The sequence below is a fragment of the Arachis hypogaea genome, chromosome 13 (assembly GCF_003086295.3).
Source record: "Arachis hypogaea cultivar Tifrunner chromosome 13, arahy.Tifrunner.gnm2.J5K5, whole genome shotgun sequence".
Classification (NCBI taxonomy): Eukaryota; Viridiplantae; Streptophyta; class Magnoliopsida; order Fabales; family Fabaceae; genus Arachis; species Arachis hypogaea.
In genome coordinates, this window is record NC_092048.1 from 105,138,165 (window position 1) to 105,165,191 (window position 27,027).

At 34.3% G+C, this 27,027-nt stretch overlaps 4 protein-coding genes and 1 long non-coding RNA gene across 6 annotated transcripts; 2 read left to right on the plus strand and 3 right to left on the minus strand.

The window, feature by feature from the left end:
• Nucleotides 1-489: 489 nt before the first annotated feature.
• Nucleotides 490-3,175, plus strand: LOC112732504 (V-type proton ATPase subunit E). The gene is made up of 6 exons (XM_025781250.3): nt 490-1,150; nt 1,235-1,335; nt 1,857-2,013; nt 2,139-2,335; nt 2,576-2,675; nt 2,834-3,175. The coding sequence occupies exons 1-6, from the start codon at nt 1,049-1,051 to the stop codon at nt 2,867-2,869; spliced, it is 693 nt and encodes a 230-aa protein (XP_025637035.1). The 5' UTR covers nt 490-1,048; the 3' UTR covers nt 2,870-3,175.
• A 1,296-nt stretch (nt 3,176-4,471) lies between these two features.
• On the minus strand, nt 4,472-5,350 carry LOC112735197 (uncharacterized). Its single transcript, XM_025784765.1, has one exon. It carries the CDS (start codon nt 5,348-5,350, stop codon nt 4,472-4,474), a length of 879 nt encoding a protein of 292 aa, XP_025640550.1.
• Nucleotides 5,351-16,159: 10,809 nt separating this feature from the next.
• On the minus strand, nt 16,160-16,966 carry LOC140177978 (uncharacterized). The gene is made up of 3 exons (XR_011869846.1): nt 16,829-16,966; nt 16,646-16,733; nt 16,160-16,472 (listed from the first exon to the last, which is right to left on the minus strand). It is a non-coding gene; the product is annotated as an uncharacterized lncRNA (long non-coding RNA).
• Nucleotides 16,967-17,643: 677 nt separating this feature from the next.
• Nucleotides 17,644-21,364, minus strand: LOC112732507 (uncharacterized). 2 transcript variants are annotated; one of them, XR_011869845.1, is made up of 9 exons: nt 20,551-20,792; nt 20,042-20,120; nt 19,861-19,932; nt 19,642-19,794; nt 19,320-19,361; nt 19,076-19,152; nt 18,617-18,684; nt 18,387-18,499; nt 17,644-17,781 (listed from the first exon to the last, which is right to left on the minus strand). XR_011869845.1 is itself a non-coding variant. In XM_072212208.1 (6 exons), exons 2-5 carry the CDS (start codon nt 20,646-20,648, stop codon nt 19,681-19,683), a joined length of 363 nt encoding a protein of 120 aa, XP_072068309.1. In that variant the 5' UTR covers nt 20,649-20,744; nt 21,236-21,364; the 3' UTR covers nt 19,231-19,361; nt 19,642-19,680. The 2 variants fall into 2 exon arrangements, 1 of the variants encoding a protein (XP_072068309.1); XM_072212208.1 differs by lacking the exons at nt 17,644-17,781; nt 18,387-18,499; nt 18,617-18,684; nt 19,076-19,152 and adding an exon at nt 21,236-21,364 and having other exon boundaries at nt 19,231-19,361; nt 20,551-20,744.
• Nucleotides 21,365-22,406: 1,042 nt separating this feature from the next.
• LOC112732506 (uncharacterized) lies at nt 22,407-25,187 on the plus strand. The gene is made up of 7 exons (XM_025781252.3): nt 22,407-22,850; nt 22,946-23,115; nt 23,218-23,320; nt 23,497-23,613; nt 23,701-23,871; nt 24,017-24,140; nt 24,225-25,187. Exons 1-7 carry the CDS (start codon nt 22,572-22,574, stop codon nt 24,368-24,370), a joined length of 1,110 nt encoding a protein of 369 aa, XP_025637037.1. The 5' UTR covers nt 22,407-22,571; the 3' UTR covers nt 24,371-25,187.
• Nucleotides 25,188-27,027: the final 1,840 nt, after the last annotated feature.

The following is a 27,027-nucleotide window of genomic DNA, read 5'->3' on the forward strand; positions in this document are numbered from 1 at the left end:
AAGTTAATTATCAAGGGTCGAAATGATTTTTTTTTTCTTGGGACGTCGTAATTCTTCGAAAAAATTATCAACGACTAAAATAGGTATTCACCCTTTTTAGAGAATTAAAAGATAAAATAGTATTATGTTTCGTGATTAAAATTTGGAATTAAAATTTTAGTCCAAATACAAAATTTCAGTCTCATCGATATCTTTAAAAAATAAGAATATATATATACTAAAAATTTTAAGGACTGAAATTTTAATAACATTCTTTTTTTAAAAATATTTTTATTTAACTTTTTAAATTTTAAAACTACTCTTTAATTTTTATGTTTATCTTAAACTAAATATAATACTAAATTACTGACACTAAATATAATATAATAGTATCGATCTCAATCTCTTTTCTAATAGTCTAATACTACTATGCTAGATACTAGTGAGGAAAAACCGAAAAAGGTACTATGGTCTAATCACAAATGCATTCTTCATTGCGAAAAATGAAAGGAAGCCTTTTTTGTTTAGGCTTTAAACTCGGTCTCCGTTGTTATCACTCCAAGCATTGGAGATATGCCTCTGATCACCGTAGCCCCCTAGCAAGTGCAATAGATTGAAATGCTCGGAGACGTAAATTTCCAATCCCAACGGCTTCAACATAACTACCAAGACCCGGAGGAAAAAAAGAAAAAGAAGTATTTAACAATGAATTACATTTTAAACCCAGAGAAAACAAAAACCACTTTAAGAAAAATGAAAATAAAAAAGGTTTTTGTAAAATTATATCCACACAGCACACAAAGAGTAAAAAACAAAAATAATTTTGTTGAGAAAATACTTAAAATGTGTGCGTGGATTTCCAATCCGCCCAAACTTGAATATTACTATTTTAGAGGGATTGATAAGTTGAGTTGTTGAAGTGTATAGAAGATTGTGATTGGAATAGTAGGGAGTTAAAAAGAGAAGGAGAGGGTGTCCCAATTATTAAGAAGGAAGGATAAGACATAAGGAGAGAGCGTATCAATAGAATTGGAAGAAGCATCGAGTAGGTTGTGACTTGTGAGCGAAAATGAACGACGCAGATGTCTCCAAGCAAATCCAGCAGATGGTCCGCTTCATCCGTCAGGAAGCTGAGGAGAAAGCCAACGAGATCTCTGTCTCCGCCGAAGAAGTAACCGCCTCAAAACCCTACTTCTGCTTCTTTCTCTGCTTTTCCTACTCGATCGCAATTTTCACTCCTTTTCTTCCCTTGCAGGAATTCAACATCGAGAAGCTGCAGTTAGTTGAAGCAGAGAAGAAGAAGATCAGGCAAGAGTACGAGCGCAAACAGAAGCAAGTCGAAGTTCGCAAGAAGATGTAACTAACTACCCATAACTTTTACCCTCTCTTTCTTTTTTCTCTCGATCCCTATGATTTTTTCGTCTCTTGTCATTATCTATTCAATTCTGGAGAGCAATTCTCGCCCTAATTTATATGTTAACACATTAATTAAGGATATTTGCATTATGATTCCACCATGCTTAACCATATTGATTACTGCTAAAGCTTGATTTATGCCCATAGTAGATCCTTGTCTTGCTATTCAGTGACATCAATAATTAACATTACCTCCATTTTGATCTTGTTCAATAATACAGCTAGAGGTTTGTTTTAATTTTTGTTTTGGGGGGCTAGTTACTTGAATTCGAGGCTATTGCTGACAATATATGAAGGAGAGAAATTGTAGCAAAATTGGCGAGATTGAGGGTTTTAGTTTTGGTGGCGCAATTTGTTTGGGGTTCTAATGTACTCTATCCTGCAGTATTGCCATTATTCTGACTTGTAAAATTAGTGCTAGTTGGGATGGTTTAAGATGTGGCACAATATTTTTGTTGCAGTGAGTACTCAATGCAGCTGAATGCTTCTCGGATCAAAGTTCTTCAAGCTCAAGATGATGTGGTTAGTTCCATGAAAGATTCTGCATCCAAGGAGCTTTTAAGTGTGAGTCGCAATCATCATGAGTATAGAAACCTTCTGAAAGAACTCATTGTTCAGGTTAGCTTAAATTCCATGTCCTGCTTATTTACATATTCCAATCCAATGTTATGTTATTGGATACTTAATAGATGCAAGTATGCCGAGTGCAAATATAATATAAGCACTGTATGTGAATGTGACAGAGTTTGCTACGGCTGAAAGAACCTTCTGTCTTATTGAGATGTCGGAAAGAAGATGAGCACTTGGTGGAGAATGTACTGGACTCAGCTGCACAGGAGTATGCTGACAAAGCAAAAGTTCATCCACCGGAGATCATTGTTGACAACCAGGTGTATCTTCCACCTGCACCCAGCCATCACAATGCCCATGAACCTTATTGGTAATGTTCAATTTATAATCAACATCCCAAATAACTGTCTTGCTCTGTCAGTCAGGTCCTTTCTTCTTTTCCATATTGTTCCCTCTTTCTCTTGACGTCAGGCCTGCTTTTACTTTTTCTATAATTGTAGCTTATTGAGGATGGTTCCTAAAAGTAAAATTGTATTAGTTATGTTTCTACTTTGATATTGAGATATCAGTTTCAATATACCTGATCCTAATTGTATATCTTGGTGTTCAGCTCTGGTGGGGTGGTGTTAGCTTCTCGAGATGGAAAGATTGTGTGTGAAAATACACTTGATGCACGACTGGATGTGGTATTCCGCAAGAAGCTTCCTGAGGTAGTTATTTGGTCTTCCTCAAGGTCTTATGTTCAGTACATCTCGTGGTAGCCTATCATCAAATTTTCCCCACACACAAATAGAAATAGATCAACTGTAATTTATTTTTCTTTGTTTTTTAATCAACAGTTAATAAATATTCTTGCTCCTTATTGCAGATCCGAAAGCTACTCTTTGGACAAGTTGCTGCTTGAAGACTTTGGTTGTTTTGTTTCGTTGCTCCTGAATATATATATATATATATATATATTCTGCCGTTCTGGATTGAGATTGTCTTCGACATTAGTATCTACCGTGCCATTGGTTCTTCTGCAAACTTATTATTGTTATTGTTAGTCTTTTAAATAAAATCTTTCTTTGACCAGTACTGTTGTCCCCATATTGTTTGCCATTTTAGAAACATCAATAAACTATTTTGATGACAATTTAATCATGTTATATGTACACAAAAAATCAGTCATCAATCTATTAAATATCATGGTAGAATAAACCTTTGTTAATCTAAGCATGTTAAATACATCATCAACTTTTGTGCTTTTGCCCCCACTTCTATCATATCAACATGGCACTAGTTATATACACTGATGCTGATAAAGTATTACTGAGACAGAAATCAACCCAGTATTAATATCACGTCCGTTCTTTATTTTATTTTGTCGTCATTTTTAACATCATATCATTAATGTAGAATGCAGGTGCAGTATGTTGTTGTCAATGTCCAAGCAAGAAAGCATTACTGTTTAGGTGCCTTAAACACTTCTAAAACGAATAGTATAGTTGCTTGAATCTTAGTATTCCTGTTTGATAAATATACACCCACATGATATCTGAATTGACGAGGTATAAATGTTTGAAAGAGAAACGACTAAGAATGTGTTTATTATGAAGATATGTATTAAATTTAAGTTGGTTAGCTGTTTAGTCTGTTAGTTAGTTAGTACTGTTCAGGTAGTTTGTTACAACTTACAATATAGAAGAACAAGTTCTTCATGTATATATAGTTATAATAATGTTTCAAATCCAAGTCTTTTTACGAACCAAAGTCCAACTAAGTTAAACAATAAGACTTAGAATAAAGTTAGTTATAACTGATTTTTGTTATATTAGACTAATTTTGTTAGACTTCGTTAACAAAAAGACTTGGATGTATAATATTATTCATATAATTATATACATATTTGGGAGTTGGGACCCACACTGTACCAATAAACACACAAAATTGTTGCATTCTCGGACTATTTTGATTCGCTTCCATAGAAAAATTGAGCTGCTTGTGCACATGCTCCTCTCCTCGTCTAAATTCAGCTTTCTTCTGCCCAAAATCACATGCTTGGGCAAGATTGATTCTTTTTAAAAAAAAAATTCAGCTACTTTTTCTTTGGGCAATTTTTAGGTGGCAAGGACTGCTTTTCTGACTGTTTCTTCTGCTAGGTAGTATCTGAATTGGAGTTTTTACATTCCTTTTCTAAGTTTATTAAATTTGATGACTTACAGTTTACATATTATTTGAGATGAGACTGGTTGATAAGATAAAAATTGGTTCATGTGAAGGGGAAAGGCGTTGATGATTCCTTGACGATCGAATACATGTTTATCATGGCGAAAAATAAGTATAGTGCCAGACAGTGAAGAGAGTAATAACAAGGTAGTATGATCTTAGTATAAAAAGAAAACCGGAATTTCATGTTATGATGAAGATACAAATGCTTTCTTCATTGCTTATAATAATAGAAGATCCCTGTTTATCAAAGAGAAAAGCAGTAAAGTAATTGAACCAATACTAACAAAAACAAAAACTACTGAACACCACTCTCAAGAACTGGCTGAGTTCTTGTGACAGCTGCAGAAGGCATTTTACTGTTGCCAACCCATCTACTTTCAAGAACCAGATCTTCATTGGCCTGTCTTTCCATGTCCTGAATTCTTTTAGCCTTCACAAGTCTCAAACAAAGAACCCCTACATAAACCACTGCAATCAACCCGAAAAACCCAACCACAAAGCCAATCAGCCACAGATACCATGGCCGCTTCTTCTTCTCCAGAGGCAGAACAATTGAGAAATGACCCTGCTCTCTCGAGTAACACACGCCATGGGAGCCCATCTCGGTAAGATGGAATGTTCCATTGGAGAGGAAGGCCACACACCTTGCCCTTGAAATGACGCCACCCATGAAAGTAACATTGGGGAATATAACAGATATGGGTTTCCCCATTGTGTTGAGAGTGAGGTTCCTCACATTTGTGTCCGTTACATTTGATGCATCGAAAACCATGAATCCAACAACAGAAGAGGCCAGTGAATAGCCTGACAAATTGTAGTAGCGGGAAGACCAATTGCCAAAGTCTTGGTACACAATGGCTAACCTCTTCACATGGGGAATGGACGCTGTTTTTGGTGGGATCCTAAAGTAACCGAAGTTCGCACCTTTGCTCCAGAGCCTCCGGCTTCGAAGGCGAACCACCGATGCATTCATGCCGGAAAGGTTCCGAGGAAGAAGAGCATCGTAGACGGCACCGGTTTGATGGCGGTGCCTGTGTTTGATGAATGATCGTAAAGCGAAATCTTGGACTAATGAATTGAGTGAGTCGCTCGCAGTGTTGTCGAAGCTATGCACCAATGAGAAGGACGAGGAGCAACACAAGGTGAAAATCAAGAACGAGATGAAGGATCCCATTCAACACTATATGCAGCCACCGAAAAGAGCAAAGAAGCAATGGAGATAAGTGTTTTAAGGCAAAGACGGTCTAATGAATGAGTAAGTGGGGATGTTAATGGAAAATAGAGCACCAAGTCCAATGATGGTTGCTTTCCACAAAGAAGAAAGCATGCAGAGGTTTGGGTCCCAAGCATGACTCCAGAGTCTAGAGAGAGAGAGAAGACTCAAAAGTCTTTGATTAACTTTGTGGCAGTGATGATTTAAGGGTGTTGTGCTTAGTGGCTCGTGGCGCCTGTCTCTGTGTGAGTTTGAGAAAGAATCTTTGTTACTTGTTTTGGTATCACTACTCACAAGTCACAAGAATGTGAGAAGCTACTTTAGGCATGCGTTGATGCCTCGTTTTATCTCCTCGGTCCTCACTCCTCACTCAGACGCAAATTTAGCCTATGATATCATGAAAATTAAATGGTTAATGATGAAATCCACTCAGCAACATGAAAAAGAAAAGAAAAGAAAAATAAAGCCGTGAAGTTTGGCCCATTGTGAAAATCCATGATTCGTAGAACTTCTTCCATGGATGAAATCATGAAGGTATCCAGGTCCAAGAATGAAGGCCCAGACCACAGGAAATAAGCTTCGACTATTGACCCAAATGATATACGGATCCAACCCAACATCAGTGGACCCTACTACCTTATAAACCTCCCTGTTAGTCCAAAATAAAAATAAAGCCCCTTAAAATTTCAAGCATAATGGAATTTAGGATTTAATTTTTATAGTTTAAACTCATATAGTTCTATTTACTTGTTTAGAAAGCTCTTAACCTTAACAATGGAGGTTTAGTTGTTCATGGTGCAGAAAAATTTTAGTAGAGAAAAGTGTAAAATGCGAAAGAGAGAAGAAGGGACCCTAGGCTAAGATATCTTCTCTTTTTATATCTAATCCTAATTAATGTTAAATAAAATTTTTAAAACCTAAAAATATATTTTCTTAATTCAAAACACAAAAAAAGATTGAATTAAAGCCTAAAGATTTGATGTAATTCACGTGGAAGCTTTACTCTTTCAGCACATTGGCGCCAAACTTGAACTGAGTAAAGTTTGACACCACGTTTATATGAAGACGCACGCATTCCAACCTTCCTGGCGCCAAACGCCGGGATATGGCATTTGGTAGGGGTGGGCATGGTTTGGATTTTTATAAATCCAAACTGGATCCACTTCAAAACCAGTTTTATGGTTCATGAAACCAAACCAGAACTAGATTGAAGAGAGAAATCGGTTCTAAACCGGTTTGAAAAAAAATCAATTTTAAACCGATTTTAGAATTTAAATCCAGTTTTTTTAAAATCCAAATCTAAAATCTGATTTTTTTATAAAATCCAGTTTTAAAACCAATTTTTGAAAATCCAGTTTTAAAATCAGTTTTTTCAACCAAAAATCCAATTTTAAAACTAGTGTTTAAAAATTCAATTTTCAAACCAGATATTTTAACAAAAAATTCAATTTTCAAACCATAATTTTTAAAAGTAAAATTAATACTAAAGTTATTTTAAAGTGTATAGATTCATTAATATTAAATTTTGCAACAAAATGTCTTATTAGCAACCTTTCCCTGCCAAAGACTAAAGCCACTCCCTCAAAGTAGAAGCAAAGCTTCGATATAACTTTTTTTTCTTCCCCAGCCACATGAGAATGAAAAAGAATACAAAAAAAAGGGACAAAACAAAAATATGGGATTGGATGAGAGATACAAATATTCAAATAAGCTTCAAAAAATTCAATAGTCTTGAGTTAAAAAAAAAGGGGATGGAAAACAAGGTTCTCAGCACAAATTAGCAACCATCACACAGAGAAAATTGTCGGCATCATCAATAGTGAGAGTAGCCCCTGCATTAACTAGTAAAGTAGGTACGTCTTCATGTCCATTCTTGATGGCTTCTAGTAAGGGAGTAGCCCTAAATTTATCTGATGCAGATGGTTGTTTAAAGTTTAAACCAAACTCAATATTTTGACTTCAATACAACACATTCAAAAAATAAAAAGATTGTCCACAATCACCTTAAAATGGAAAAAGTTCAAAAGCTAACCTGGTAAATTGATATTTACTCCTTGCTCAACTACAAGGGAAGAAATATCTACATATCCTTTTGAGGTAGAGATATGTTGTGATTGTAACCATAAAACACATAATTAAAATGTTAGCTTGTCACCACTGTATTATGTGTCGAAAATTCAAAATCTTGATCATACTATTCCTCTTATCTTCTTTCTCAACAAATTTATCAAGACTCACTCACTCACATGCGAAGAACAAGATTCAACCAATCCTACTCATAGAGTGCGAGTCAGATTAGATTTGAGGGAATGCTACAAAGATTATATATAGTATAGACAAGACTTGAACTTGCATAATAAGGAAATATCTTAGATAAGAGCAAAATAATATCTTAGATAAGAGCAAAATAATAAGGAAAAAATGAACTTGCATTCAAATCATACAAGGTTCTCAGCACAAATTAGCAACCACATAAAAGTAAAACATCCCAGCCTAGTTTCTTATCAAAACAGCCCAGTTTCAATAACAATTTCAGCAATTTTGCAATAATTTATATACTTGTTGCATTTTCCCCATGCAATATGAGTCTCACAGCAAATTGAATTGAGTTAAATTTGGTGATGATCACTACTATGCTAATTTTAACGAATGAGAAAAATGCATGCATGTATATAGAATTATAGATTGTAGAGCATCCCTCCATCACCAAAGTATCTCTAGTTAGTTAGATATATTCACTCACATTTCAGCCACTCTTTAAAAATAGATTAACTAATCAAAATAGAAAGCTTTCACTCCATGCCATACATAGAATATTACTTACTCACATCATATAAATCAAAGTAGCAAATTAAATATATAAACAAGTAAAGTAAGAGAAATCCATCATGGGATCATGTTCTTCTCATTCAAAAGAATACTTAATCTGTAATTTGGTGTTAGAAAATAGGAATGCATGAGTGTACATTTGAATTCAAATTAGGATTCATGATGGGCAGATAGTAGATTCACCGTAAATGTAGTCAAGGATAGCAACGACACCGAAAACAAAGGCTTGATCGATCCCTAGATTGACGACTACATGGTACACATCCTGGAAACAGAGAACTAGAACAGGGGCTACTGCTTGTTCTGCTTGTTCTGGTTCAGTTTCACAAACTTTGTTGTACTCCTGGGTAGAAAAACAAAATCTACAATGCAATCAATTGCAAAATCAGACACGACAACCCAAAATTCCACTAGAAGAAGAACAAGCAGAGGTAATGGTACTAACGCTATGACCCGCTGGCAAGAAGCACGAGCAGAGGCGAATGGAAAGCCCACACCTGTGACGGCAAGTTGGCGAAACGGAGACGGTGAAACCAAAGAATGACAACGGCGAACGAGAAAGGAGAAGACCGAAGGAGAAGCGCCGAAGGAGAAGACGCCACAGTTGAAGGAGAAGCGCTGAAGGAGAAGCGCGACACCACAGTTGAAGGAAAAGCACGACGCCACAGTTGATTTGTGCGTGGTGTGAATTGTGAACTGGTTCACCGAATTAGGGTTTTTCCAAATTTGGATCCTAATTCGGATTTGGATCCAGACCTGGATTTAAGTTGGTTAAATGGTTTGGATTAAAAAACCAAACCATAAAATTGATGCAATGTGGTTTGGATTTTTTTTAAAAACTGGTTTTTTTAAAATGGTTTGGTTTGGATTGGGTTTAAAATCCAAGATTTGAATTTTTTTGCCCAGCCCTAGCATTTGGCGCCACCATGGTCGCAACAAATTGGAGCTTTATAGTGATCCTAGCGCTAAACTTGAGCTAGATGAAATTTGGCACCATCTTGCTGCGTGAAATTGACTCCTTTTTTTTTTCTCTAACTCTGCCAAATTTCATTTAGTGTTACCAACATCTCATTAGTTAGTTATCCACTTCGCAAATCCTTCTCACTATCCACTTAACTTATTCAACATGTTCACCTCTATTCCAAATCTTAAAAACTCGCTAACGGATCCTAAATATGGGTTAAAGAGGTTTGGAAAGCTAGATAATAGGTTTAAATCTAAAAAATACAACCTTTTCAAAATAGGGTACGCGAGCACCCTCCGCAAATGTGGGTTTTCAAAACAGAGGGGGTGGCTCGTATACACATAGACACCACCGTGTACGCACACATTCAAAGTTTGACCATTCTCACGTACGCATGCCTCATGCGTACGCATGAACGTGAAAATTGACAGAGTTGCATACGCATCCACCTCATGCATATGCGAGTGTGTTGAATAAAGAGGATTCTCACGTACGCATGCATATTTTTGTGTACGCATGCCTTGTGTTTTTCCAAAAAAAGCTGTTAAGTCTGCAGAAATCAGTTTTTTATACACCCAACTTCGAATGCACATAACTTTTTCGTTAAAAATCATTTTTAGTCCGTTCTTTTAACGTTGTAAACTTCACGGATCTAAATCTCATTCAAGACATTTATAAATTTTGAAGGTCCATAAGCCAAGTTATGGTCTGACGAAGTTGGTCAAAATCAGTTTTTTACCCCAAAACACCAAACCTAAAATTTTCCAAAATCCTCAATCTTAAATCAATTTAACTAGAACCAAATCAATACCAATTGTCCCTCCAGCATTTCTCAATCAATCCACACTAATCATTCAATTTAATTCACAATCCACACTAATCATTCCAAAAATTTGATATCTGAAAGGGATATATGCTGAACAAACATCTTCATCCTTGATTTGTTCAGCTTACCTCCCTATAAGCTGTGTTGTTTCCCTATCTCACATTAGCATAGTTATACTTCCTATTCTATCATAGGCCATAACTTCAACCTTGTACCTATTATAAAATATGCAATACCAATTGTCAAAAAGGATTTTCTCTTAATAAATTCCCCTGCCAAATAGTTCAATAGACCAATAAAATAGGATCAATTCTTTACAATTCATGCAAGTAAGTTAATGTTAATTAAATTGCATTGAAATGTCACTTGAAAACATTATTCTTTGAAATCTATTAGAGGCATCCAAATTAAGTCTTGTCTCATACCTAAGGGATGCACTGCCATGTGTATGACCACACTTGAAACATTTATATCGATTTTCAATCGGGGTTTCTACTTTCTTTGGACACTTGCTACACGATTTGTAAAACTAATCGTTGTTGCCAGCATTGATAGAGATAACGGTTCCGCCAATCCATATAGGACCTTTTTGCACCAAGTCAAGGTGTAAGTATCAAACCATCATTGTTGAGTTTAGTGAATGCCTAATACACTTAGTTATTAGTAAAAGTGTTAGCTAATTGGACCACTGTTGAATTGAGTGCGTCTTCTATTGATTTTACTATGACACCTCCTTGTTTCAGTTCTGCAGCACCAGATTGCACACCATGACCAGAGACCTAACTAATCCTGACCGAATTAGACCTTACACTGCCAAGCAAGCAGCACATTGACTGTTAACCTTTTTCGAGTTTTAGAGACATCAAAGTGGCTCTGAATCGATACTTTATCTGAAAACATAAACAATAAGAATCAGTTTTGCCTTTAGTAAACATGGCTTTATCACATACCAATTTTAGTAAACAAATCACTTTTACTAATGGAGTGGGTTAGGAATTTTAACATGTTGATTCATACCATTCCATCGGCTGGGTTTAAAGAACTGCAACACCACTATCAGTGGTTCAACCCTGCCATCTTCAAGATGGGAAAGTATGTGATTGACCATGTCACCAAATACACAATCAAGATTATTGTTACTGCGAACACAAAACCCATACAAATCCACATTAAACTGATGTATACTATTTCAAACAACACAAAACTTGTCTATTTTATTCAAGAAACTTACTCTAGGTCTGCTATCACAACCACCATACGTTTTGTTTCCTTTTCTTTGCTTGTGATTATATCCCTTGGGTCCTCCTTCCCAACAAACCTCCCCGATTATGTCTAACGAATAATGAATGATACCAAATAAGTCATAATATCAATGATACTGGAAAGGATGGTTACTATCTAAAGAAACATACAAAGTAGTTGCTTACCCAATAGTTGAGAATCATCAAGCTTTTCAACAGCAAGGAGCTCTGGGATAGGCTTCAAGCAGAAGGGTTCAAGAGGAAAACTTGGACACAAATAACAACTGTTCTGTGGGAAAAGTTCAAAGTCCACCGATTTCTTGTTGTTTTAATCTTCTCCATCTTATCCACAACTATGAAGTTACTCATAGTGTACATTTTAAACTCCTAAAAAAAAACCCCTCCACTTCTTGAATAAACCTTTATTGATTGACGCTTAGATCCTTCCTTCCTAGAAAAAAATCCATTTGCTATAAGAATCTCATTTATCAACAACGAACTGAAATGAAGTAAATAAAGTTAACAGCTTACCTTAATATCTTGAAGTACCATCTCTATGCTATTAACTTCCTTTTGGTTGTACCTATTTGAATTTTTCCATATATGAACAACATACACCTGAAATTTCCATTCAAGTATCTTGGCATTGACATTCATTAGCATATCATACCCTTCAGACATTTTTACGCAGGTTTGAAAAAAATTAGACTGCTCTGTGTTTATTGGTGAGAAAGTATTTCACTACCTTTTATACTATAATTTGAAATATTTGATTTATATCCATTGAGAACGGGCTGGGTTGGTATACTACTCTACATATTGACTCATTTTACTGTGTTGTATTAGATTACCAGATGTCATTAGATTAAGAGATACACTTGTCAAGCAAATGATGATCCACATGTCAACCAAAGACCACTACTACACTCCTATTATATATTAACTAGTGTGTTTTCCGCGTGAAGCGCGGGCTGTTTTTATAAATCTATTTCATCGTTTAATTTTTTTATTTATGGATAAAGAATTTTATACATGAACGATAAAATTTTTACACGTTATACGAAATGAGAGATTAATCTCTTTTTATTATATTGATATACAAAAATACTATTTGTACAATAGAATTAGTCATTAATATATTTGTATATAAATATATATATATATATATGTTTTAATTTATTTTTAATATATATTTATATTCCAACATGTATTTTATTCTAATAGCTAGCTGACTCTGATAATTAATTTTGATATACATATATATAACATAATTGATTGATATTTAATGATATTATAAAAAATAAATATTTAAAAATTGGAATAATTTTTAGAGCACAATTTAACTAATAAAAAAAGTTAAATAAGTGAATAAATTTGTTATATAAAAATAACATCAATTATTGAAATTGTTCCTCCTATATATTAAAAAATTATATTCATCCAATATTTAGATTATCTCTTTTTATTTGTAAAACTATTCCACATAATATTTAGATTATCTCTTTTTATTTATAAGACTATTCCAACATAATATTTAGTACATATTTAATTCATTTGTTTCTATTTCATTAGACACAATTCTTTTTATGATAAATAATAATATAGAGTATAGAAAATATTCAAATAGCAAATTTTTTAAAAGTATATTATTTGAAGAAAATACTTTAATATCATGACACCTAGTGAACTCTTCTTCATCCATGATGTATATGTATAACCCAATCAATTCATTTATCATTATTATAACAATTATATATTATTTTTTAATAAATAGAGTTTTTTCATTATGTAAAATTCAAACAAAAAATATATATTATTTAAGATTTTAAATTTTATTTATTATTCGTGTTATTTCTTTAAGTAAAACTTTAATAATTTAATTAAATTATTACTTGATGTCTTTGTTTTATTAATAAAAAAAAAGTATATGCAATTAAAATCTAATACGTTTGTCTATTAATTGTTTTAATCATTTTAAATTCTAAGAATTTATTATTCATGCAAACATTTTTTATTAAATCAAAATGTCAAAATTTTTAATTATTATAGCAAAAAATTATTCTAAAATTTAAAACACTATAAATCATCAAATTACTTTCACATATAAAACACCCAATTGATTTTTCTTTAAAAAACTCATTTGCCTATAAATTAGTAATAAAATACATGATTGACTTTCTCTAACAATAACTGAAGTATTTTACATAACATACTGAAAATATCAGCAGAAAAATATATAATGATCAAAACCAAATTCTCATGGCCTTTACATTTAAAATGACACCAAAACAAAGAATTTATTCATTCAATAAAACCATGGCCTTCACATTTAACATGATTTATCAGTATCTCAACAGAAGTTACATGACTTGTTGCTTAACCGAAATCAATTGAAAATGAAGTTATGAAAATAATCTATGGCTTTTGGTATGTAAATACATGGGTTCATGGAAACAAAAATCAAAGAGTTATCCTCAACCTTCTATTACTTTTATAGGTCCAATAACAAATACAAAACCATAACCTATCTTTGGTGTGACCTACAAATGCATATTTATCAATCGAACCTAAGCATAACATACATATCCTAAACTTCTAAGTTACCATTTCGTAGTTCATGCTTTTAGGGCTAAAATTACTTTAATTGGAATGATTCAACTTCAAAGTAGTACAATGAAATAATAAAACTCAAAACACTTTATAAGCAATAACAACAAAGAGCACAAAACGTCCCCAAAAAATCAAAAGTAAGATAAGAAAAAAGTATTTATCTAAGACCCTTCATTAACAGTATGAGAAACATAGGAGATTACCCTACTTGCTAAGAGACTGCCTGCTTTTCTATCATTAAAGAAGCAAGTTCTCATTTCTTAGAATTGGTCCTCTTACTCATTTGTTAGAATTTTTGTCTTTACTGTTGCTGCTAAAAAGACATAATATTAATATATAGAGATTTATATAAGTAAAAAAAAAAAAAAATTGATGTCGAAAACCTTTACAAAATGAGTATATTTATGTCTAAAATCCCAAATTTAGTCAAATAGATATAACACCTTTATAAGATGAACTATGAAATGCATTTTAAGGTTAAAAATACCACAATTTTTTTTAATCTCATGTCAAGTGTACTTTTGAGGGATCAAATTCCTAATTAGATCTTTAAGTAACTTAATAATCTTCTTATAATGAAAAGCACAAAAAAAAACAAATATAGAAATTTTGATGACCCGTTAAGCTTGAAAGCTTTTCAAAAAATAGAATCACCAAGATAAAATTGTTAGTAAAAAATTTCATCACGAAATAGTAACAGTCCATAATAGTAGAAAATTTGAATCCTGTATCAAATTGATTAAAAAATAGCATTAATATTGTAACTAAAAAAGAAAAAAAATAAAAAATAGAATAGGTGAAAAACAGAGGAATAAATCCATCAACGAAGAAAGCATCATTTTTTGGGTAAGTTTTTGATGTTTTACCTAATATTTACCTCTAATATTTTATAAAACTCAGTAAAACATATTTTATTATAATGAGCACAAATTTTACAAACTGCGTCTTCCTTTGGAATATTAGTCATAGCATTCTCAATGGCTAAAAAGAGAAGAACAAAAGTGAGCATGCATTAAGAGTTTAGAACATGAAACAAAGCTAAAATTAAACACTTATTTTTTGCCTTCTCTTTCTCAAAAACTAAAAAATCAAGAAATGTATCTGAAAAATTATCCAACCACCCAAGAAAATGGATTTGTAAATTTAATAAAAAATCTAAGAAATGTATCAATAGCCTGAAATTGCCGCATATAGACAATAGAACAACTCAATGCACAAATGTTATAATGAAACAACAGAACAATTAAAATGATAAGGAATATGTAAGCTTTCCAATAAAAAAATAAACCAATAAGTATTAAAAAAACCTACAGTAAAAGATATCATCGATCGAAGATGAAAGCATGGAATTTGAAAAATTAAAAACTCATAGTTAGCCTAAGATAAAGATAAAAAGAAAGATGAATTACCATGTGGATTGGAGTTTCACGTCCTACTTCAATAGTAAAAGTCATTGCAATGGAAACATCTATTTTAATAGGTCATAAATCAAATCTTTATATGTCAATGATAGATCAGATGACTAAAATTTACATAAAATACCTTGTACGGATAGGCCTTTGACTCAGCAAAAAAATGCGACAAACACAATAGAACATGACCTGGTTCGCATTTCCTACAAAATACAAAAGTATTTCTTGCTATAGAAAAGATATAAAGAGGATGGTGCCTAGTGACCACAGCTTCTTAAAAGGAATTTTACATTTACATGTAAAAACATATATATACATATTTGAATTAAATTTTCAACACAAATACAAACCTCAATTAGCTCCGCAAGAACATTAAATGTTAATGACGTGGCATTTTTATCATAGAATCTGCCGGAGAGAAGAAATTTGTGATGTAGACATTTCTATCAGCACTACTAAAACATTAGTTATTACAGACGAATTTACAGACAGATTTAGTCTTTATTACACACGGATTTTTGGTTATCGACGAATTTTTACCAGTTACCGACGGATTTTTCCTCTGTAAATTCTCCATTCATTTCCCGAAGGCGACGAACTTTCCGACGGATTTTCCGTCTGAGAATTACAGACAGATTTTCGGACAAATTTTCTGTCTGTAATTACAGACAGATTTTTCAACGAATTTTCTGACGGTAATTGGAACCTTGGAAAATCATCCAAAACTCTGAATACAGACAGAAAATCCGTCTGTAAATCCATCAGTAAAGTAAAATAATTTTTTTTTTAGATTTTTCCATTGCAAAATAAATTTGTTTTCATATAAAATAAATATAAATTTAATAAATACAAATTTTTATTGATGGTACAAATAGAAAAACACACCAGTGAGTACAAAGTGCTTTCTTTATAATAAGAAGCAATTATTTCCATGCCATAATACAAACCGAATACATTAGATGACAAGTAACTACTAGTGGACTCATCAAGATTCAATATCCTAATTTATGGATAGTTTCATTCTTTCTTGAGCTTCTTAGTGATGGTGGCAATATAATGCTTGCTCCAACTCAAGTTTAGTTGGTTGTCTTGATCTATCACCACCAGCATAAGTTCGGGCACCGTACGAACTGCCACCCTTCACTTCATTTATCTCGAACATGCTGCCGCCGAATGTATATCCAATTGAGGCAGTCTATCTCTGCTTCCAATTTAGTAGAGAATTAATTAAGACCAATGAGGCAACAAAATATTTCATATGGGTAGAAATATAACTAGGAACATGTAAATTATAAAATGCAAATCATAAAATCTCAGCTCTTAACTAGAAACATGTAAATTAAAGTTCAATCAGATGTTAGTGTGGTTAATTACCTGCGATTGAATTTGTATGGGGAGAGATGTCCAGATGCATCTCTTGCAGCCCAACCAAGGCAATCTTCTGAACTCATTGTTTTCTTCTCTGTTTCACCATAAACACAATTATTTTTCAATTTTCTTGAAACGTCTTACACATGGATTTATAAGGCAAGTAAGAAGTAGTTAATAAGAACCAACCTGGTTAATAAGTTTTCTTTGTTCTCTTAGCGTTCACAATTTTTTGATGAGGCAAATTCATGAATGGTGTTTATATAGCATAGGATTAAGAAGCTGAATAGTACGAAAGCAGATACCTCATGATGACGAAAGCATGTGATAAAAGTCTACGCCCTCGTTCATGTTATATTAATTTATTTCTCATTTGTTAAGACCAAACTGTGTATTGGAGTATCACTTAACATGTTACACAGTGAGATGGGTAGCAGACTTGAACGCATGCTGCCATCATTGGTGGCTCGTTCTCTTCTGACTTGCTCCATTCGCACCATTAATGAAGACGGTGACACTAAAAGAGTTTATGCAGTTTCATACTATTACAAAAGAGAGAATCAAACATGATGGGAAGAGGGAAAAAAACTGCAAGGACAAGTTAAAAACACCATCAATATCACCTTGTCTAGAAGGCTGACCATGATTACCTTCACCAGCAAATGAATCCTACAAAACACGAAATCAAAGGGGAAAAAACATTTAAACTTTGATCTTAAAAGACTACAGCATGATACATAATCTAAGTAAGCTCCAAATTTACTAAACCATAATAAAACAAAATAGTAAAAAAATATCCCAAGATCACTATCAGTGTCAACTCTTCTTCTTCTCCTTCCTCTTTCAAATTCCTCTGAAAAAATCAAATACTTATTAATTAAGTTAATCATACAATAATAAAGAGCATTCATGGTAGAAGAAACTTAACTTTTCAGAAGTGAAATTCCTATGTTTGATGGAATCAATGGTTATTGGTGGTCCATCTTAGCCGGCCAATTTTGAGATGCTAGAGGCACCACGGAAGAGCAGATATTGTTAGAAGTTGAAAGGGGTTTAACTGGTCGAGCCTTGACATGGTTTCGACTATGGAGTTGGCGCAATCCAGCAGCAGATTGGGAAACCATATATGTGCTCAATCCTACCTGAAATTTGTTCGAAAGAAGTAGAAGAATGGGAAATTGAATGGGAAGAGATTAAGGCTAGGCTAAATCTCGGTCAACAACAACAGCGGTCACAAATTAATAAAAAATCAATCGAATCTGAGCCATCAACCAAACAAGAAAATCGCAGCAGCAATAGCAGAAATTCAAGAAAGAAAAGAGGAAGAAGAAGAAATTAAGCACAAAATAGAAATTGAACAACATAGCAGAGAAGAATTAGAAGAAGAAGAATCAAATTCCAGATCTCAATCACAACCACCACAGCACCAAGAAGGATCAATAGAAATTACAGATTATTACCGAGAAGAAGCATTACCAGAGAAGAAGCCATTAACTGAATTAAATTTCTGTTCTAGACAACATTCATCAAGCTCATATTAACAATGTTCAGCAATGTTCAGCAATCCAGATTAACAATCTAAACATTTCTCAGCTATTCAGAATCAAAACCTAATCTAATCCTATTTTAACAACCTAAAAATCCACTAATCAGAAAACAAATCTAACTAAAATAATTACTAAAATCAAACTAACCAAACAAAATTAATTGAACTCAACAGAAATTAAAAGAATTTTGAAACCAAAACCTGGAAGCAGAGACAACCAAAACCTGGAAAGAAGGATGCCCAGGTCTCTATGGTTCGAACAGGAGGAAAGAGAGAGGTGGTTCTAGACAACATTGTATGTGCTGATTGTTAATCTATAATATAAAACGCAGCCATCAAAGTGAGCTTCCTAAACCTTAGTCTTCAAACTATTTCCCGTTATACAGGAAAATAAAATTAATTCAAAAAAAAAAAAAAAGATGCTAAATTACCTTCAACCTTGGAATGTAATATCTATGTCTGCGAGATTTTGCAGCAGCTCCACCAACGATTCTTCAGACTGAAAGATAATTTTGGCGTTGAGGGAGAAAACAAAATAAAATAAGAATGAAAACTACTATGACTCCGTTCAAATTAACATCAAATTCAAGGTTTCTCATCATATGCGCATGATAGTGTGAAAGTGACCTATTGAAAGAAACTAAGAAAGCAACATTAGATGAAGCTAAAATGTCAGTTACTATTGATAGAAATCCCTACTATATATATATAGTCTATGATTTTTAAATTGCTTTTATAAAATAATTGACACCAGTAGTATAATACTTGACCCAAGTTTCAGTCCAAGAAAAAACCATTAATTAATACTTGAGTGTTAATACCTTAATCAGGTCATTAATTAATTATTTCTATGAACACATCACTAAAATTAAATTGGAAATTTCATTTACCCTATTTGCAAGAAAGGCTCAGGTTGACAATCCATAGGGTTTTCCATAGCTTTTAGATTGAACCCTTTTGCCTCAAGCTGAAAATTGAATTTTAATTTTTCAAGAAAATAAATTAATTTAAAAATGTGTTCATTAATTAAATTAATTAAACAAATATGACAACAGGCATGTATCCTCCGTAGCTAGAATTGTTGCAATAATAATTCCTATGCTGAAATGTTTGGTGTATGTTATATTTCAAAACCTTGAGCCTAAGTTGCTTATTCATATCTCCAAGATGGCGCTCCTGCAAGATCAATGAAAAATACAAAAATTGAGAATAATAGCATGCAAGTTCGATATAGAAAAATATCTCATACGTTCAGCCAAATTATATTTAGATTTACGGTTCAAGACAACATGATTTTTCCACCTTAACTTCATGCTAAAAAGCAGAACCTCTACAAAATTCTAGTATCTAAAATTCTAAATAGCAGTAAGCAAAAATGAGTCACAAAACAGTGAGCATTTAACTAAACTTTCGGAACAAATAAAATCCATCCCCACCTCCCAGGCATATCTCATACCTGATAACCATAACAATTCATAATCTACATTGATGTTTGTCATGAAGGCATGATCACCATGAAACTGTCACCAAATTCTTTGATCAGAAAGCTCTTTTCTCGATATTTATTCATGGAAGCTATATCCAACCTTCGCTGGATTGCAGCAGCAGCCTATAGTGACAAAGAGCCATTAAAACCAACCAAAGAGCCTCAAATAGTTTAATTTGGGATTCTCACCTCAAAGTTACCAAGCTTGTATTGGTATGCCATTTCCTCCCTCAGTTGAGCTTGCTCTTTCATTGCCTGTGCCTGTAAATGACAGCCTAGAAGTGTGAGAAGAAAAGGACCTTGACATCAACAAAATAATCTAAGAATAGGAGCCACATCAACATAAAAAAGCAATCTGGTAAAAACTAACCATTCCACTTTGCATAGACTGCTTCAAAGCAATCACTTGCTCTTCTTTATGCTTTTCACGTGCTTGCAACAATTCTTGCCTGCAGTGGCAATGAAAAAATGATCATGCTATAATGAAAATAAAGGAATTTAATGTTAAATCATATAAACTACTATATGCCTTGATGGTGTAGATGTTCTGATTTTGTGCAAATAAAAAACAGTTGACAAAGTCAAACAAACAGATTGAGAAAATCCTATGCATAACAAATTTAAAACAATGAGAGTAAAATTTTCCGCTTCATGAATCTAATAAAACCAGGTGCAGTGTAAGTTCAGAGGAAAAGCTTAGACAAATGGAATCAATTTACAATGCCAATAACAAAATCCACATGTAGGATGACACATACCTGCGCTGTTCTTCATCGTTAAAAGAAAATAACAGAGAACAAAAAAAGAAAATAAAATAATGATATTCTGCCACAGTATATATATGAAGAATTAAGAAATTTGAGAAGAAATTGGTGTAACCTTGAAGAACTCATCTGAATTGCCAATAACTCTCTCAACAACCAAGCCTGCATTCTTAAGCTCCTTGGGAAAGACATTGCCGCAATCAAAGTCTTCATCTCCTTTAAGAATCGCCTCTCTCTTCGGAATCACCACACAAATCTCAAATACCAGTTCCACATCCTCTTTCATTTTCCAAAACAAAAATTCCCCTCCTTCAACAAGTATTTCCAAGAAGGGATTTAAAAAATAAAGAATGAACCTTTAAATGAATGTGAAACTCAAATGGCGAGGCATTCTAAGAAACAAAATAATAATAAAATGGAAATAGAAAGAGAGAGATGAAAGAAGGGAAAGTGAAATGAGAATTGGAAGGGAATGTAGTTGTGTCATAGAATGTAGTTGGGAAATTTTATGCTCAGCTAATTTCAAATTTCAAAAGTTAAATCTAGACAACATAAGCATTAAGGCCAAAAGGATGAAGAAGTTTCATGTTAGTAGAAAATGCCCCATTACTCTCCATAGAAAACCAAAAAAAATGTTAGTTTCCAACTCCAGCAAGACAAAACAACAATGCCAATATTCATTGAACATTTCAAATCATTTTGAATTCCAGTTATCATTCCATTGGAATTGTAGAACTTCTGATTACCTACCTATATTCACTTATATTTTATTGGTATTCAAATAAAATAAAATAAAATACCTCCTTGGTGAGCTGCCCATTTTCTTCCCCTTCCTCTCCAACTCCGAACTAAGCCCCAAAACCTTGACATCCCACCTTAAGACACTATCAATAAGAGAAGCCTTAAGACAAACTTTCAAGTAACTATCTTCTACTTGTAATCACTGTCACTGCTAAAAGAAAAATATATCTAAATCCCTAATTGCAACATGGATGTCAACAACCCAAGCAATTTGAGATAATAATGTGAATCTTAGTTATAGTTTTAGCAAAACATATCACAGGCGAGTAAAACTCTTTATAGGATGAATTTATAGGATGAATCTAATGCTTGCTTTGAATTAGTTCTTTTTGGAAGGCTGTGTAAATATAACATAAAATAGAAATAGTTGAAAAATAACAAAACACAAATTATCAACACATTGAAAATTATGTTTAAATTTTAAGAAACTAATTAAGGAAGAGAGGCCAATGCAACAACTTATATAAATAGACCAATGAAAAAAATCAGGTAATTCCAAAAACAAAAATTAAAGCCAGCAAATATTTACTCTTGTTTTTATGTCTTATATTATTTGAGTACTACTTATTACGAATGCCAAATAATAATAAATTGATTAAAGTTTCTTCTCCAAAGTTGCAAAATTGTCCAGGCATCCATTAGAATTGGGAATGTTATTCTTGCTCATGGCTACTTCCCACTCTCTCAATTATTGTTGATATCTTTCTCATTGAGGTGTGGCTGAATAGAATTAAAGTTTATATAGATTTTCAAGAAAAACATAACCAAGCACACACATCAAACCTACCATGTGCCCAGAAGAAATCAGATAATCATGGAAAAACAAATGTAAATTACACACCACGACCCAATTTTAAGCCAATTAATTTTAAAAATAAACCAAAAATCTTTCAAATAAACAGGATCACTTATAAATTGGCAATATTACATCATGCAGTCATATCTCAAGGTCAATTAAAAAAATGTCAAACTTGGAAATATTGGCTGGATGCAAAGAGAGACCCACACTTCAAGACCTACAAAGTATGAAGGAATATAGATCAATGACATAATTATTCATCACTATAAATGCATTACATGCTTGACTAAGCAATGACTCCTTATACACTTGTCGAATAATGAACCATGTAATGCTCTCCTATTATATATAGAGAGATAGATAATAGATATATGTTCAAGTTTTTATATTATTAAAAAATGTTATATAAATGTTCTCATGGAAATAACTGACAAGAAGAAAAGAATTAGGTGAAGTGACAGAAAAGTGCAAAAGAGGATAAGGTAAGGCAGACACTGCAGAGGAGAGGAAGCTACGCAAAAACGCGAAGCTCCGATATGAACAGAGATGGGAAAAAGGTAGAGATGTTTCAAGTTGGACCATGCCAAGATGCATATCAATTCGGAATTTTAATTGGCAAAAGATTCTCCAAACTCATAAAGACTAGGCTCGCTACTGACCTCATTCTTCATAATCAGCTTCTACCTTTTGCCAATAATACCCTTCAATCCCAATCACTCCTCCAAACCCTTTTCGATAATAATCAAAGAAAATTTCCAAGATATTGGGATGAACTCTTGGGTACTGCAGCAGGCAGCGCAGTGCCTCTTCTTCATGTAACTCTGAAATTTTCATGCCGGAGTCAAATGCTGCTACTTTATTAACAGTAATATCAAATATCAAATTTATGGTATCTATTTTGGTTGTGCAGATTTTACTTATCAACTTCAGGAAGGAGATTCTTGCGTTCATTCCAAAAGAAGGAGCAAAGAGTTCCAGTGCAGATACCTTGGATGACTGCTCTGATGTTCTTGTTGTGGGCGAATCTATGGCCATTGCGGCGCACAATGAGGATGCAAATGTTGCGCTTGTTGGCCACACGTGAGCTCAAATGCTTAATGTTTCAGTTATTTATTGCCCTAGCTTCAGCATTCGAATAGAGTTGTTTTCAATTTTCATTGTGGACTTCAATCAAATATGCAGCTATTTAATCAAAGGAATCTTGCCGGATGGAATGTTCTTCGTTGGTTACACTTATGCTGGAGAGCTTCCAAGCTGTGCCTTTGGCTTCAATAGCCATGGACTGGTAAACTAACATTCCTCATTCCAAGTTAATTTATACATATACATGCCTGGACTTAAGAAATTATCCCGTGATAACATCCTAAATGAAGATTCTCGAGAATTCTAGTACCTTATCAAGAGGTGTAATTCAAGCCAAGAATGTTACTTAAGTACAAAACTGTTTTGTGATCCTCTTAGGCCTTCACTCTGGATTCTGTACCGCCGGCTGAAGATGAGGTCGTGGCCGGTGGCATAGGTCGCAACTTCATCTCTCGAGACATTCTTGAAGCTACATGCATAGAGGATGCCATCAGTGTTAAGCTTTTGCAGCCTTTTTTCGTTTTTTCATCTTTATGAGCTCATGATGAGTCTAATGTCTTCCTGTGACGCTGGTTTCTTCAGCGGATCCGGTCATCAGAAATTTCTGTGGGGCATTGCTACAACTTAATTGAAACAAGTACACGCAGAATACTCAATGTAGAAACTGCCTCTAGGAAGCGGGATTCAGTTTTTGAGGTGGGGGAACCACCTTTCTTCCATGCAAACATGTATCTCCACCTACAAATTAATCAGGTAACTGACACACACAATTATCCAAATCAGAAAACACAGACAAATTACTAGTTTGCAATTTCGCATATCAAGATATTATACATAATTCAATCAGTAGAACATTTCTTAATTCAGCGAGTAAATACATTCTTGGGTTTAATTCAAGGTACATGATGAGAACTCAATCAGCAGGCAGAAAAGGGCAGCTGCCCTGCCCAAAAACTCAAAAGAGGATTTCCTGTCACTATTAGGAGATGCAGATGACAGAAAATACCCCATTTACATGACAGGTAGTTTCGGACGAAAATCTGAATCCTTTCTCTTTAAATCTTATTTTTAACTATAAAATTTCCCCCATGCTATTATCTTCTCAGGTCCACTGCTTCACACGCTCTGCACTGCTGTTATTGATCTGGACGAACAAACACTATCTATTATTGAAGGGAATCCTAAAAAAAGAGATGTTTCTCATGTCTTCTCTATCAAACGTTGCCATGGTGATCACCCTAATGCAATTTAACTATGATATGGATTGCAATAGATGAAGCTGTTAGTGGAGATTCTGTTATACCGGCTCATAGAGGCCCGGCATATGACCATCAAGACACCGCATAGCTGCAACCTGATCACAAGCGAATGACAACAAACCTTGTTTCATTATTCACACATCGAAAACTTTGAACATTTAAATGTTAAATGGATCATTCATTACCTTTCAGTGGATCTCATATTTGATAGGGCCATCTAGTTCAGCTCCTAATGCCATTAATTTAGTGACTGTAGTGTTGATGTCTGTTACAGTAAATGATAGAAGCGAAGAGTAGCCCTTATGCATCTGCACGACTTGGTCAGTTGTGGCCAAGTGGTAGAGGTTGTTGAAATGGTTAGAAGGTGACAAATGATCAAACAGAAGGAGGACATGAGAAAAATAAGAAAGTACTTGGGGTTGGGTGAGTGCAAGAGGGCGAGGTGGAGAGGACCAGATTGAAGTTCGGCCCAGCGGAGAGTGCACACATTAGTGCTGAACCCCAACCCTTCGGAGTAGAACCGCGCAGCCTTCGGAACGTCCTTATGCAGTTGCAATATCCACCTGAACGACGCCGCCATCAACCTCTGATGGATTCTGTTCCTCTGTTACAGTTACACTTCAAATTATCACCACTTGACACAATGGGGAAATAGATCTTCTCACCATCTAATATTTTCTCTCGTGTTCTTTCTTAGTCCACTTTTTAAGCGTATGGTGTAAAATTATACGAGTTAGTGTGTGTTTGGATTACAGTTTGCAAACAGGAGTTTGCATAAAATTGATTTTGCAAATTTGATTTTGGTCAAAAGTAGATTTGTGTTAAAGTGATTTATGTTTGGTAATTTTTGTATCAAAATGGATTATAATATAATAAATGTTATTTGGCTTATACCATTTAAAATTATTTTTAAATAAAAAATTACTAAAATGAACATTAACTTAGATTTTTTTATATTATCTTATTGTTTTAATTTAGATATTTAAATAGATTTTATTAGTTAATTTTATAATAAAATTAATATTTACTTACTAAAATAAAAATAACATATAAAAATAGACAAAATATATTTTTAAATAAAAATAAAAATTTTATATATATATATATATAATCAAATATGTTACATTTTTTAAGTATTAAATGTTACTTTAGTAATAAACTTTTAAATAAAAAAAACCCTAGCAGAGAAAGAGTACGTACTCAGAGAGAATGAGAGAAGGAGAGAGCGGGAGAGAGCGTTTGAGGGTGAAACACGGTGAAGAAGATGGTCATGCCATCGAAAGAGATAAGGGGGAGAGTGTGGGAGGGTTTGCATCAGGTGTGAAGGAGGGATCAAGTAAGGGCGACCTTAGTTTCCAGGGTGACTTCCAAGATTTCGTTCCGTGACAAGGTTATTGGTTCTACGGTAGCCACATGGATAAATCGGGCTGAAGCTCTAGATGAGGATTCCATGGCAGTGGTCACTGGAAAACAAGGAGATCCTATGCCTCCAAGAGTTTACTTCTCCGAAGAGGCTAGGAACATCCTTTCTGAACCATACAAGGAAGCAATTGTGATTAAGGTTCTTGGAAAAAGCCTTAGTTACACGGCCATGTTTCACAAATTGAAAGGGGTATGGAGGATCACCGGTGGATATGAAATCTTGGATGTGGGTTTTGGGTACTTCCTCGTTAAATTTGATCGCATGGACGATCGAGAGAAGGTTTTACTAGGGGGGCCATGGATGATCTTCGGTCACTATATTGCGGTCAAGCCATGGACACCGGATTTTAAACCTTGTGAGGACACTTTCGGGGAGACTATGGTTTGGATTCGAATATCTGGTTTGAGCATATGGTACTATCAGGATAAAGCCATGATGAGAATCGCTTCTGCTGTGGGAAGACCAGTCAAGGTGGATCTGGCTACTAAGTTGGCGGAAAGGGGAAGATTTGCTCGGGCTTGCGTGCAAATTAATCTTGGTTTGCCGGTGGTCCGGAGTGTGATTGTCGATGAGTTTGAATATAAGGTGGAGTATGAATGCTTACACCTTATTTGTGACAAGTGCAATTGTTTCGGGCATCCAGCAACTGACTGCAGAATGACCCCAATAGATTCGGAAAGGGTGGATCGAAAGGAAACATCAGTGACCGAGACGGCGGCCCGGGTGGTGCAGCCACAGGAAGCTTCAAAAGAGAAAATTTTTGAATTTGGATGCAATCCCAAAGAGTCAGTGATAGTTACAGAAATTGGGGAGGAATTAGATGATACGTTGCATGGGAAGGAAGTGGGATCCCAACATTTGGAAAATGAGGCTGGCTGGACCAAAGTCAGCGGTAAAAGGAGAGGAAAATTGAGTCAATCAAACAAAGCCCAACAAACATCTAAAGATAAAATGCCGGTGCGCTCAAATCAGAAATTGGACCAGAACCGTGACTTTGGGCTACGTATGAGAGGAGCCGAATCAGGGGTGAAGACCGGGTCGGTTAGCGGATCTAAGGCACGCATGACATCTTCCAAACAGCAAGGGGTGAAGGGCAAATCTGTCTCCGTTGCGGTACCGACTTTCACTGCCATTATAAAAAATGGACACAAGAGGTTGCGCCCTTCTTCTTTGCAGAATTCGCCGTCGACTCCGGACTGCCTTGGCGACACCAGCAAGCAGCAAATC